Source organism: Salvia splendens, chromosome 11 (assembly GCF_004379255.2).
Source record: "Salvia splendens isolate huo1 chromosome 11, SspV2, whole genome shotgun sequence".
Taxonomy (NCBI): Eukaryota; Viridiplantae; Streptophyta; class Magnoliopsida; order Lamiales; family Lamiaceae; genus Salvia; species Salvia splendens.
This window is the reverse complement of record NC_056042.1, coordinates 8,454,375-8,469,571: the sequence shown is the minus strand read 5'-3', so window position 1 is coordinate 8,469,571 and position 15,197 is coordinate 8,454,375. Positions and strand designations below refer to the sequence as shown.

Sequence of the window (15,197 nt, the reverse complement as noted above, 5' to 3'; positions counted from 1 at the left end):
TTGAAAAAGTAATTATAAATAGTTAAAGTAGAGAAAAATAAAGTGAGAGAGATATTATTGTAGATAAGACTTTCTCTACACTATTCTCTCTTACTTTACTCTTTCTTCACTTTAATTATTTATTTTTATTTTTTTAAAATGAGTGTAAAAAATGAAATGATTTTGTAGAACCTATAGAGTATGTTTCTTGGATGAAGAATAAAAACACATGGTTTGTGCAGCAATAAGAAAGGAGTCGCACTCATCGAGGCTGCCAATGCCACCTGGGCAATAGAGTCATCACCCACTTTTCACTAGATAAGCCTCCTGCCATACTTGAATTTTGCATGGTGTAATTAGAGGGTAATTTTGTATAAATTTGTTCTCAATATTTCGTTTATTAGTGGGCGTGTTTAGAGCATCTCCAGTAAGACTGGACGTCAAATAGCCCTCACATAGCCTTCACACTGCCACATCATCAGCACTACAATTCTCCTGCCACATCAACTGGACATCAAATAACCCTCACATAGCCTTCACACTACCTATCCACATCACTAATAACAATTATATAATTTAATTTACACTCGTATCAACATACGGAATTTACGAGACAAATACGAAAAATTCGAATAATAATATTAAAACTTAAAAAGTACATTAATTTTAAAAAAATACAATAATTTAAAAAAAAGTACAAAAATTAAAAAGTACATTAATTTAAAAAAGTAAAACAAAATCACTCCTCGCCGCCGTCCTCGTCTCCGTCGTCGCCCAGCGCTTCTTCACCGTCGTCGCCGCCGCCTCCGTCGCCACCTACGCCGCGGCTATTCCCGCCGGTGTCCCTCCTCATCGCCTCCAATTCTTCACGCTGGCTCTGGAGCAATACACGAAGAAAATCCTTCACCTCGGGGTCCACTGCCGCTTGGAAGTCGGCTAAGGTCTTCACCATTTGAGCGCGCGTTTGTTGGCGCGCGAAGAATTTGAGCTCCTCGGTAGACCTGCCGAGGGGGGATGTCGAATGGACCCCCTGGGAACTCGGGGTGCCCCCCTCGCAACCTGTTGCGCCCGCCTTTGGCTAACCGGGCGAGGTCGGCGACCGAACGAACGAGGAGTCGGGACATCCTGGGCCGTCTCGGGGAGGTCTGTCGAACCACCGCTGCTGCCGCTATAATCTCCGGTATAGTTCAGTTTCTGCCTCTTCGGCCAGCCAGCGTCGACGCCTGCCCGAAATTTCTCCGACTCGTTGAGCACAACGTAGCAGTTCCAGTAGGTGAACTCATAGTACTTCTTCTGCGGATCGGGGTAGGCTCTCTCCGTAATCCTCCTGCAGTCTTCCTCTGTTTGGCCACTGGTCTGCATGCGGAGGGCGTTGGCGTACAAACCGGAAAATCGAGAGACGCAAGACCTGATTCGGTCCCAGCACTTCCGGACCTCCTCCCCGGTGCACGGTCTCCCTTCAAGGCAAAATGCCCTGTAGGCTGCGGCTATCTTGGCCCACAAGTTGACGATCCTCTGGTTGTTCGAAACGAGAGGATCGTCGCAGACACTCACCCACGCCTTGGCAACCGCAACGTTCTCCGCGTCCGTCCACTTCTTCCGGCCCCGGATTTCGGCCTCCGGCTGCGACGACTCGCCGACCTTCTTGGCCTTGCCCTTCTTCTTACCCCGCCCTACTCCCTGGCTTTGAATGAGAGTTTCCGGAACCTCGTTAATATCAAAACCCAAGTCCGCTAAGGAGAAGGTCTCCGTATACTGTGCATCCGTTGGGGTCGATGTGTGCGAAGAACCGGTGGAAAAATCAAAAGTCGGCCGATAGGCGTTGTCCCCCCCCGTGCGTCCCCTGCGCCGGGGGAATCATCTGCTGCGCCGGTGGAATCATCTGCTGCGCCGGTGGAATCATCTGCTGCGCCGGTGGCTGCATCCCGGGTGCCCACCCCGGCATCATCTGCATAGGGGGCTGCATGCCGGGTGCCCACCCTGGCATCATCTGCTGCCACGGGTACATGTTGTAGTACCCGGTCATCGGACCTCCCCCAGGAGCCGGGGAAGTATGGGACCCTACCCCGGGAGTCGGGGGCGTCTGAGACCCTACACCGGGAGGCGGGGGAGTCTGAGACCATCCCCCGGGAGTCACTGGAGTACCTTCGTAGTTGTTCTCCATTGCTCGTTATTGATCTTGAACAGAAAGTAAGGTAGAGAGAGTACTCGTTAAAACAAGTGGTGCGAATGAAAATGACGGTCAAAGCGCGTATATATAGTGTTTTCGAAAAAAAAAAATTTAAAATCTGACGCCGGTTTGACGCCGAATAGGGGTCCTACAATGGCGCCGTGAGGATCGACGTCGGAACCGGCGTCATCGCGCGAATCGGCATGGTGACGCCGGTTCCAATGGTTCGGCGTCAGAACCGGCGTCGGCGAAAAATCGGCGTCGCGATTTTGACGCCGGCATTGGAGATGCTCTTATATCTACTTCTCTATTATGTTGGCATTTTGACCATTGTGTGCAGAATTTGTAGAAAAAGGTACTCCCTCCGTTTTCTCATAGTTGAGTCATTTGACCATTGTTTCGCTGAGTTCGCATGCAAACAAACCCGGCAACCCGCTGGGATCGTCCGCCTCCTTATTAACGCGCTGAAATTGAACCCTAGGTATTTATATACCTAGGGAACACCTCACAACTCGTCATTTCATGCTCCCACACTCCAAAACTCAGTTTTTCACATTGGAAGAAAAGAACGAACAAATGATGAGTATTCATCGCAAGATTGAAGACGAGGTCTCCAATCTGCCCAAACAAATTTCAAGAGTTCATATGTTTTAGTTTGCTTTCGTTTGAACAATGTTTATGAATATTTTCTTCAATATTTATTGACTTTTGCTATGAACATGCGTGCCTAATTCCTATGTAGAATTCTACGGGGAAGATATAATACTCCCCCCGTCCCACAAGAATATGCACTCTTTCCTTTTTAGTCAATCCCACAAGAATATGCACTTTCCAATTTTGGAAACTCTTTTCACTCTAATGAGGTGTAGTTATTTCAATTTCTCTTGTGTTTATACGTTTGTTTGATTGACTATCTTATGAATGCATATGAATTTTACTATAATAATCGAGAGATGAGTATTTTAATCTGAAAGAAGAAAAATTGACATCTTAATTTCACACGCACACACCAATACTAAACATAAATTTCACACACACCAATACTTATTTATACATAAATGGAGTATGTATCATCCATTAATGATCTTTACAAGTTAAGAATAAAAATTTATTTACATTTACTTTATTTTCTTATGTATTTATAGTTCTATCGTTCATTTTTAAAACTATTTTCACTATCTATCTCTCTCGCACCCCTGTATTTCTCATATCATTAGCTGCCGTAGCTATTTTCGACGACGTTGAAAAAAATACTAAAATATTGTTAACAGAAATTTAGACTTCACTGTTTAATCCTTACCACTTGATCACATTGTCTCGGTTAATCTCTAAGTTTAGTTTTAATTCAAGAAAATTAAACATTTCTATTTTGCAAAATATAGTTTCCGAGTAGGGGTGTGCATTCGGGTTTCGGTTCGGTTTTTTGCCAAAATCGAACCAAAACCGAAAAATCGAATTTAGTTCAAAATCCAAACCGAACCGAACCCGAAAAACAGAAAAACCAAAACCGAAAAACCGAAAACCGAACGTAAAAAACTGAAAAACCCGAACAAAACCGAAAAACCCGAAAAAAAAATCGAAAAACCTGAAAAAAATAAATATAATATAAATATATATTTATATATGTGTATTTTATTTTATTTTATTTTATATATACTAATAGAATATTTATATATAATATAAAATTAATAATACATATAATATATATTATATAGTAGAATATATTAAAAGAATATATATATTATATATAATATAATATATTAAATTAATAGAATATATATAATTCGGTTTTTCGGTTTTTTTCTTCGCCCGAACCGAACCGAACCGAAAAACCAAATTTTTTTTATTTTTAAAACCGAACCGAACCGAAAAACCGAAAAAACCGAACCGAATTTCAAAATTTCGGTTTGGTTCGGTTCGGATATTCGGTTTCCGGTTTTTTTGCTCATCCCTATTTCCGAGTGAAAAACAAGAGAAAAAGGGAATCTTGTTTAAAAAGGTGGACAAATATGACGAAGCCCCGTCAGCTAAGCTGTAATCTGCCCGTGATTGTCGATTGCTTTTGTCTCCCAATTTTCCATTTCTACGATTCTATATTTGGAATTATTTTTCTCCTAGTTGATGTGTTGTAGATCCTTTGTTACCCATGAATCATGACTACTGTGTTTCCTTTTCTTTGTATTTTTGTCAACAGGCAGTGGCGGAGCAATATTTTGTAGGGAGAGGCCAAATTTAGCTATGAAATAAATTTATGTATTTAAAATGGATTATTTAGTCAAAAATTAAAAGAAATAAATTTTATAATAGACAAAAAAATTATATATATAGGGAGATGATCAAAATAAAAATGCATTTAAATTCAGAAATGCAGCCCAAATCTTGGCCCTAGGATTAGATGATCGTCAATAATTAACCAAAAACACGGAATGTCATAATTAAGCAATTTTAGGTCATATTATAATATTTGGGTTTAATGTCATGCTAAGATCATTTTAGGTCATGCTTTGTTAGCATGACCAAAAAATTAACTAACTATGACCTAAAAGTGCCTTACGTATGATATTGTTCTGCATTTCTGTATTTAAATCTAGTTTTGCATAGATCACTACCCTATATATATATATATATATATATATATATATATAGGGTAGTGATCAAGATATAACTAATCTTAAGTGTATAACTAGAGAACAAATCTCAGCCACACATCTTAATACTTCAAATTAATCTTATGGCTTAAATAATCTTGTAGATTTTTATAAAAAATAATAGCCAAAGGGCATTTTTGGAATTCAATATCTCAAATGTATCGACGTGAATTGTGTTCTGCGCATTTGTAGAATCTGAATCTGAATTGTCTCCGGCCACCGCCATGGCCGGCCTCTCCGCCGCCGCCGCCGCACATGCGTCGGTTCTTCCCCTGAAGGCGTCCTCCGCCGGGCAGTTCGCGGCGATGACGGCTGCGGTGAACACCATTTTAGATGACGGCAATAACTTGATAATTACTTAGTTATTGCATTTGGATTGGGTGACTTCATTATTCCAGATAAAGAAATGAAAATAAAAGTTGAGATTAAGATTCTAAGTGATGACATGCCATCGCAATTTTTGAAATTCTCTTGACCCGAAAGTCGGGAATTCCATTTTGCATTATATATTTTCTAAGTGGAGATAACATTTTTTCTTCCAGCTTTCGCTCGGCTTTAGCTCGAAAATGATTTAAGTAAAAAAAATTAATTAGTAATTTCTACCGAAATGGATTGGGATTGAAAATTATTCAAGGGTTCTAATATCAGTTTTAGGATTTTCTTCCTATGTACTAGTTGAATTAGGTATATGGCTGGTGTAATTCTTCAAAAATAATTATAACTTGATCAGAAATTGGATGCTTAGATGTATGTCTGAGTTGATGAATCCATAACCTTGATAAGAGAAGTGCATGCTAAAAGAGCCGTGGTGTTTCTCAATGGAGAAATTGTCAAATTGAAGTGGATTTTGAATACTTCACTCTTGTTTACAAAACAAATCACTCTTGTTTACAAAACACATCACTCTTACTCAGATTTTACTTCACTCTTGTTCACAAAACACATCACTCTTACTCAGATTTTACTTCACTCTTGTTCACAAAACACAACACTCTTACTCAGATTTTACTTCACTCTTGTTCACAAAACACATCACTCTTACTCAGATTTTACTTTACTCTTGTTCACAAAACACATCACTCTTACTCAGGTTTTACTTCACTCTTGTTCACAAAACACATCACTCTTTCTCAGGTTTTACTTCACTCTTGTTCATAAAACACATCACTCTTACTCAGGTTTTACTTCACTCTTGTTCACAAAACACATCACTCTTACTCAGATTTTACTTCACTCTTGTTCACAAAACACATCACTCTTACTCAGATTTTACTTCACTCTTGTTTACAAAACACATCACTCTTACTCAGATTTTACTTCACTCTTATTCACAAAACACATCACTCTTACTCAGATTTTGCTTCACTCTTGTTTACAAAACACATCACTCTTACTCAGATTTTACTTCACTCTTATTCACAAAACACATCACTCTTACTCAGATTTTACTTCACTCTTGTTCACAAAACACATCACTCGTAGCATGACTTTACTTCACTCTTGTTTACAAAACACATCACTCTTATTGTGATTTTACTTCACTCTTGTTTACAAAACACATCACTCTTAGCATGATTTTTCTTCACTCTTGTTTACAAAACACATTACTGTTATTGTGATTTACTTCACTCTTGTTTACAAAACACATCACTCTTATTGTGATTTTACTTCACTCTTGTTTACAAAACACATCACTCTTAGCATGATTTCTACTTATAATGGAGTAGAAAAGATCCACTGGAAATTAATCCATATTTACTGACAAATTTGATTACATTAAACTCAATTTCCTATGCTAAAGTAAAAGTTCCCCCTAGGACTAAGCTACATCACTAGTCTCTTTACTCTGACTAAATGAACTCAATAATAAAGTTATAGTATTAATTGGCTGGGTCATTATTCACGGATTAATTAAACTGTTCATAAAGATAATACTAACAAAAGAAAAGACAAACGACTGCTGAGTTGACTGTTGAATTATGGGCATTATTTGTGGGTCACCGCTACCCAACTAGGCACTAGATGATTTCCACCTTAGCGTAATCGAAGAAACTCAATGAATTTTGCTTCTAAGAAACTCAATTCCCAGTTGTATATTCTCTCTCCGAAAACAATTAAATCACAGCAAAGCTCAAAACATTGGGGAAAACATCGTGTGTACACATAAACGACTGATGCGTATCTAATCAAGCAAAAACTGCTCGAAATCGCGATTATTCGATACGATCGGAGAAAGCTAACACAGATTTCTGTTCGCCATGGTTGAACACCATGAGCTCTTCTTCTTCTTCTTCTTCTTCTTCTTATTCAATGACGTAAATTGGTTGCAATGACAATTATACCCCCGCCTTATTATTGTGGAGTAAATTTGTGATTGAGAGAACTAATATCTCCTTAAATTCGAAAATTAATACTAGCCATTGATTTTTTTGATCTTGTGGCTATTATTTGTTCTCTAGTTATTTGGTTAAGAGGTGTTTGCCATAGATCACTACCCTATATATATATATATAGGGTAGTGATCTATGGCAAACACCTCTTAACCAAATAACTAGAGAACAAATAATAGCCACAAGATCAAAAAAATCAATGGCTAATATTAGTTTCCACTCTCACAAATTTACTCCACAATAACCAAGCGGGGTATAATGGTCATTGACAATCCTCTTCCTCTCTTCTCCTCTTCCCTCTTCTCCAAAAGCAATTAGTATCGCACAAAATGGTGGTGAATTGCTGCTGCAGCTCTTCCTTCGCCGCCGCCACAACCGCCATTTACGCCGCCGCCGGAGCTGGAGCTCCATCTTTCTGTCTCTTACGGCGGCGATCTGTTGGTTTTTGTGGAGGAGGAGAGTATTTTCAGTTATACGGACTGTTGAAACAGAATCTTGTATAACAATGGCAAACATTTCACCTACACAGAGCAATTAGTTTCAAGAATATGGATTACAAGAAAGAATTACTATTATCTAAAAGGAGGTCATTGATTTCACAAACAATCATTCCGCATGAAACATTAAATGCAGTTTAATTACGAAATGTGTTTCAATAATGGAGTATCGTAATTCATTAGTAGCCCTTAACCTCCAAAAAGAAAAAAAAAATCGGCACATATTTATCCCACACGTACTTGAAATTAAATTGAAACTTTTTTAGATTTCACCTGATGAGGATCGAGGTATTACCTTAAATGACAAAGCTAAGGTAACCAAAGATCTGTAATTATTTTCATTTTAGAATTTTAGTGATTAAAACAACTTATAACCAAAGTAATGATTCAGCTGTCCCTGAGATGAAAAATCAGAATAAGAGTGATGTGTTTTGTGAACAAGAGTGAAGTAAAATCCGAATAAGAGTGATGTGTTTTGTGAACAAGAGTGAAGTAAAATCAGAATAAGAGTGATGTGTTTTGTGAACAAGAGTGAAGTAAAATCCGAATAAGAGTGATGTGTTTTGTAAACAAGAGTGAAGTAAAATCCAAATAAGAGTGATGTGTTTTGTGAACAAGAGTGAAGTAAAATCAGAATAAGAGTGATGTGTTTTGTGAACAAGAGTGAAGTAAAATCAGAATAAGAGTGATGTGTTTTGTGAACAAGAGTGAAGTAAAATCATAATAAGAGTGATGTGTTTTGTGAACAAGAGTGAAGTAAAATCATAATAAGAGTGATGTGTTTTGTAAACAACAGTGAAGTAAAATCATAATAAGAGTGATGTGTTTTGTAAACAAGAGTGAAGTAAAATCATGTTAAGAGTGATTTGTTTTGTAAACAACAGTGAAGTAAAATCATAATAAGAGTGATGTGTTTTGTAAATCAATAAAAAAATATAATAAAATAAAGGAAAAATCTGCCATCAACATCATTGATCTCAGAAATATAATAATATAAAGCCACCAATTTTGTCTTGTAACATGATTCATAATAATTTCAATAATAAACATAGTCTGTATATATTAGTGTTGTGTGTACAAGCATTAATTTATAAAGATGGGTTTGGCGGTGGTGGTTCTGCCGCTAACGAAGCTCGGCGGGGCAGCTCTGCTTCTGATGGTGTCTTTGCTTTGGCCATTCACGGTGAAGTTTGGCTTCAGCTACGGGCCGCTCCAGGAGATCTGCTGGGACATGGCCGACGCACTGCGGCTGTTGATGTTTCGGGTGAGACCAGCTGTATGTTACCCCGCCATCATCGCCGTGAACTGTCCGGCGGAGGACGCCTTCAGGTGAAGAACTGGCGCATGTGCGGCGGCGGCGGAGAGGCCTGCCATGGCGGTGGCTGGAGACAATTCAGATTCAGATTGTACAAATTGCGGAGAAGACAATTCACGTTGATACAATTGAGATTTTGAATTCCAAAAATGCCCTTTGACTATTATTTTTTATAAAAATCTGCAACATTATTTAAGCCATAAGATTAATTTGGAGTATTAAAATGTGTGGCAGAGATTTGTTCTCTAGTTATACACTTAAAATTAGTTATATCTTGATCACTAACCTATATATAGTTGTGATCAATGTCGAACCAATTTTAAAGACCGAACTAGAGACCAAATCTGGGCCATTAGATCTAGTTTTTTTGATGAGATGTGTTGCTGTGTAAATTTTTCGGTCTTCATTACAAGCCCATTTTACTTCATTGTATAGGTTTATTACTTCATTCCGTACGTAATACCTTGAAACTACAAGATGTTTTTACTTTCTTCCAGTAGGTTTTGAAATGATTCAACATATGTTTCATTTGAATTCATTGACCTGAGTTTTTACTTTATTTACATTAAAAAATACAATTTATTCAAGTACGTTTATTACTTTATTCAGAAACGTTATTACTTCATTGGATAATGTTTTTACTTCATTCCAGTAGGACTTCAAATGCTTCTACACATACTTCATTCCAATAATTTATTACATCATTCCATGTGTTTATTACACCATATCAGCGTTGTGGCGGTGGTGATAGATATTGTAGAGAGAAAGAACGGCACGCGACGGCAAAACCGCATTTACGTACTGGAATGAAGTAAAAAACCTACTGGAATGAAGTTAAATCTTCGTAACATGTTAGTATGACTTATTTACCTTCAGATGAATTAAAATAGGCTCGTGATGAAGGCGAAAATAATTGATAAATTTGTGTCTCTCATCCATAAAAAACTAGATCTAAAAACCCTAATTTGGTATGGTTCGGTGGTTCGGTGGTTCGGTCTTTAAGAGTGGATTTGTGAATAATGGGACTATATATATATATATATATATATATATATTAGAAATTATGAGGTGAGTGGGACAAATGCCCCTCCTAAATACGTCCATGGTCAACAGGCATTCGCTTTTTTACTTGTCCATTTTCTCCATATATTTTGACAAAAAGGTATTGAAAAATACATTTAATATATCTATTAGTGAATGATGTTATTTAATACTATTACCTTTTTCTCTAATTTTTGCCACGTAATTTAAAAAAATACTAATGTTTAGTTAGTTAAGTATATTAAGAATAAATCTCAGATAAATTAAAGTGTTCATTTTTATTATAAAATAAAATGAATGGGTGATTATACTAGGGATAGGTAGGTACAGTATACTTTACCGTAAATTCGGTATGCGAAAAAAATCATACATTTACCTTACCAAATTTTCGGTATACCAAACTTCGGTTTACCCTATTTTCGGTATGATGAATTTTCATACCGATATCGTACCTCATTTTCGGTATACCATACTTTTCCGGTATAACTCACTTTCAATTTCAATGGACATAGATGACTTAGACTTTTTAGAATATTATTTATATCATATAATTTGAAAATTAAATATATTTTATTCATAATTATATTTATATTTTACAATAAATTTTACTATTTAAAAATATATAAAATATATTTTATATATATTTATATTTATATTTTACTGTATATACTGAATTTCGATATGTAGCGGTATACTGGATATATGAAAATTCATACCGTTACATTACCGTATTATACCATATCGAAAATCATGACATTTCGGTATTTCAATATTTTTCCCCAGCTCTACACTATACAACATTTTAAAAAGAAATATGAATCTCTTAATAAGGAACAAGGAGATCATATATATCTGGATAAATTCGCGTGAAGATTCAATTCGTCACAATAGTTTTTCGAACTAAAAATACACTCAGCAATGATTTTAGACAAACAATTTGGATTATACCATTATCCCATCTATTTTTTACTACTTCCTCCGTCCCGTTTTAGAAGTCTTGGTTGATCAATTTCGTGTGTCCCGCTTTAAGAGTCCTGGTTGGAGTAAACTAATAAAAAATGCTTACAATTCAATTTAAAAAGTGTTAAAAGTGGGTTTCAATATCCACTACAACATTTATTTATTACAAAACATTTTTTTAAAACATGTGCCAAAAGTGGGTTTCAATATCCACTATAATATTTATTTATTACACACTCAAACACTTTCTTAAAACATGTGCCCGAGCCAACCGGGACTCCTAAAGCGCAACCGAGGGAGTATTAATTTTATCGCTAAATAAACTGATTTTCACAGCAGCACAAATATGAGGACTAGTCTTCATCCCTTCTTTTGTGTTCCAATATTAACACCCTCGCCAACCCCAACAACATTAGGCCATCCACAACGCTGTTCCTATACCGTTCCTAAACCGTTCCTTAAACCACTATTTGAGGGCCCCACTGTACTTTTTTACTCCATTCCTTAACTAAGGAACGGAACCTGCAACCCTCGTTCCTTAACCGTTCCTTAACCGTTCCTTAAATTACTATTCATTCAATTTCATTTTTTTTTAATTTCAACTCAATTCAATTAAAAAAACAAACACATTTTATTAAAAAACACACAACATTAAAACAAAGTTACAACTTAAACTTAAAAAAATAAAAAGCACACAATTAAAATCATAAAAAAATAAAAGTACACAATTTTAATAATTTCATCCGCCAAAGTTTGCCCAAATGTGCTCAATTAGATCATGTTGGAGTTGGGTGTGGGCGCTAGAGTCGCGTGTCCTTGCACGAATAGATAACCGTTCTTGTATAGACGGATGCGCTCCACTTCGAGGCGGACTACTTGCGGTTGAGCTTCCGGGGGATTCGGGGTCGAACCAATTTCCCGCCTCGGGTCCTTCGTCTTGGACAATCATGTTGTGCAAGATTATGCACGTATACATGATGTCGACCATGTTCTCCATGAACCACGTACGAGCCGGGGCTTTGATGATGTTGAAGCGCGCTTGGAGAACCCCGAACGCCCTCTCCACATCCTTGCGAGCAGCCTCCTGCTTCTGCGCAAAAAGAGCCTGCTTTGGGTTCGCAGACCCACTGCACGTCTTCACGAAGGTAGGCCACTTCGGGTAGATGCCATCGGCGAGATAGTACCCCATTTTATAAAGCCGATTGTTGGCGACGAAGTTGATGGCCGGCGCTTTACCATCCAAAACTTCGGTCAAGAGGTCGGACTGGTTGAGCACGTTTACGTCGTTGTTCGACCCGGGGACCCCGAAGTACGCGTGCCAGATCCAAAGGCGGTAGTCGGCAACAGCCTCGAGTATAACGGTTGGGTGGGTACCTTTGTGGCCGCTCGTGTAGGACCCCTTCCACGCCACCGGGCAATTCTTCCATTGCCAGTGCATGCAATCGACGCTGCCGAGCATCCCTGGGAATCCGTGCACTGTTTCGTGAAGGTCGAGAAGGAACTGACAATCGGCCGTGCTTGGCCTCCGGAGAAATTCGTCGGTGAAGGCTGCCCGGATGCCTTTGCAGAATTTGAGCAAGCACATTCGCCCAGTGCTATCTCCGATGTGGAGGTATTCGTCGAACATGTCGGCCGTTTGTCCAGTCGCAAGCTGGCGGATTGCTGCAGTACATTTCTGCAGCGTCGTGTGGCTGGGACGTCCGACCGCGTCGAACCCTTCCTGGAAGAACTCTTCCCGGGCTGCCAAAGTATTCGCGATGTGGAGAAATAACGGTTTCCCCATGCGGAAACGGCGACGGAAGTACGTATCTCCCCAAACCGGGTTATCGCAGAAGTAGTCGCGTACTAACCTTGCGGCGGCTTCCTCCCGGTTACGATGGATGTACGTACGGGAGCGACGTTGGGGCGGAGCGGCTTCTTCCGCCTCCCGTCGTCGATCTTCTTCAAGTGATTGTTCCAATATTTGACGCATTTGTTCATAAGGATCCATTAGTTTGATTAAATTTGGGAGAAGGAAAATAGAGTTGATTTGAGATGAAAATTGGGGTGGAAATAGAGAGAAATAGATGTGTGTTTGTGATTGAAATGAGTATGAAATAGGAGTATTTATAGAGTAAATAAATAAATTAAAAAAAAAAACGGCTATAAAATTAACGGTCTCATTACCGTTAATAAAAAAAAAAATTTTTTTTTTTTTATTAAATTCGAATTTTTTTTAAAAAAAATGAATTATTGCGTCATCGGGACGAAGCCCACTCGCGGGGCAGCGAGTGGGCTTCACGCGTCGAATGGGAGTCCGCCACGTCGCCTCGGCGCGTGGCGGAACGTTTCGTTCCGCGTTCCGGAGGAACGAAACGCGGCACGGCATGGGAACGGTGGCGGCACGGAATGGCGACGGAACGCACGCTGCAACGCGTGCCGCCGCGAAACCGTTCCTCCGGAACGGCATAGGAACGGCGACGGCACCGCGTTGCGGATGCTCTTATGCACACGAAACCATAAATAATTTAATTTTAGAAGCACTTGTTTTCCTACAAAGCACCAAAATTAATATACACCCAAATTATGTCATTGTATATGTATTCGAGGTTCTTGTTTGCACATTGCAGCAACTGATTTCCTTTACATGTCTTTTTCTTACATAAACACAAAACACCTTCTTCCAACTTTCTCTTTCTTGGACACTATACCAAATACCAATCAATCAATACTCCTATCTATCTCCCTCTCTCTCTCTAAAAGCTTTGACTGGCAGAAGATAGATGAAAACATCATTATCATCAGGTTGAAAATTGAGATGCAGGGAGCTGAAGAAGAGCTGGAGAGGAGAAGCAAGTTCTTGAACAGTTTGATACAGAAGAAGAAGAATGCGGCTGAGCAGAAACAGAGCCATGATCGCATGAATGTGCGAGTCAGGGCTTCGGATATGCCTCTTCCTCTCCAAAATCACGCCTTTAACACCTGTAGACACATTCTTGATTCCATGGCTTCTCTCAAGCTCGACAGCAAACGCCTTGCTCTTTCCCTCAAAAAGGTCCCTTTTTTATCAGTTTTTTTTTTGTTTTCTAACTTTTAATGTTGGTGTAACTTTTTCCCATGTAAAAAGATCGAATTTTTCAGCAAAGGGTTCTGATTTTGTGAAAAAATACAGAATAATTTCTTGGGCTTATGAATGGTGATGTGTGGTGTTCTGGAGGTGCAGTGACATTTCTTTCTTTTCACCATTCATTTTCTCTAGGAAAAGCTTGAAACATTCCCTCAGTTGCAGTAAAAGTTGTTTTGACTGTCCAGAGAGACTAATTCTTGGATAATGAGGTCAATGTTGAATAATGAAAACTAGGAAATGTATAGAAAAGGAAGGTGGTGATATTTGAGATGTGTGATGGTAACAGAATTCATTCAATGTTGATATCATTAAAAGTAATAGCAATAAGTTTCCAATGAGTCTAGTAATTTCTCTATGCATTTTCTGGATTAGGAGGTTAATTCATAGCAAATTCTCTAAGCTTGTGTATTTGTGCTAAACTCCTACTCTGTGCTTGTGTGTTTCATATAGTAGTAAAAGATTCAGCAGAATGTAGAGAATGTAGCAAATAATAAGCTTAAGAGACAGATAGATTTCCCCTTTATATCAAGATATCCAACTCCTTTCGGGCTATTTCTTGCATCGGTAGCTTGTTTATGTGGATCAGACTTGATATAATTCATATGCATCGAGGTTATTAGTAGTATAGTAGATATGACGAGCATTTGTGGTATTTGTAGGAGTTCGACTCAACATATGGCCAGGCTTGGCATTGCATTGTTGGAACCAGCTTCGGCTCTTATGTGACACATTCCCTCGGAGGGTTCTTGTATTTCTCGATTGATAAAGTGTACGTTCTTCTCTTCAAGACCGCCGTGGAGCCTTTGGAACAATGATCTACCATTTCTTGTTAGTGATAGAAAACGTAGTTGGTTGGTGGAGGAAAAAGAAGAGGGAAAATGATGAGAAGAAATCACAGAAGGACTTGGTTTTGGTTGAATGTAGTGTGATTCATGGTTTGTTGAACATGGTAATGGAAGTTGCTAGATGCATTTGATTTTAACCACCTCTATTTCCTTATTTTGTCACTATAAGTAGATGAAAATAAATGTCTATGATTAGAAACAAGTGGTCACAATTCATCTCGCACAAATTTAAGATTAATTTCCACA

General features: G+C 38.5%; 1 protein-coding gene across 1 annotated transcript; it reads left to right on the top strand.

Annotated features, from left to right (window-relative positions):
* The first annotated feature begins 13,617 nt into the window (after window positions 1–13,617).
* On the top strand, window positions 13,618–15,088 carry LOC121756450. The gene is made up of 2 exons (XM_042152000.1): window positions 13,618–14,034; window positions 14,766–15,088. The coding sequence occupies exons 1-2, from the start codon at window positions 13,627–13,629 to the stop codon at window positions 14,919–14,921; spliced, it is 564 nt and encodes a 187-aa protein (XP_042007934.1). The 5' UTR covers window positions 13,618–13,626; the 3' UTR covers window positions 14,922–15,088.
* Window positions 15,089–15,197: the final 109 nt, after the last annotated feature.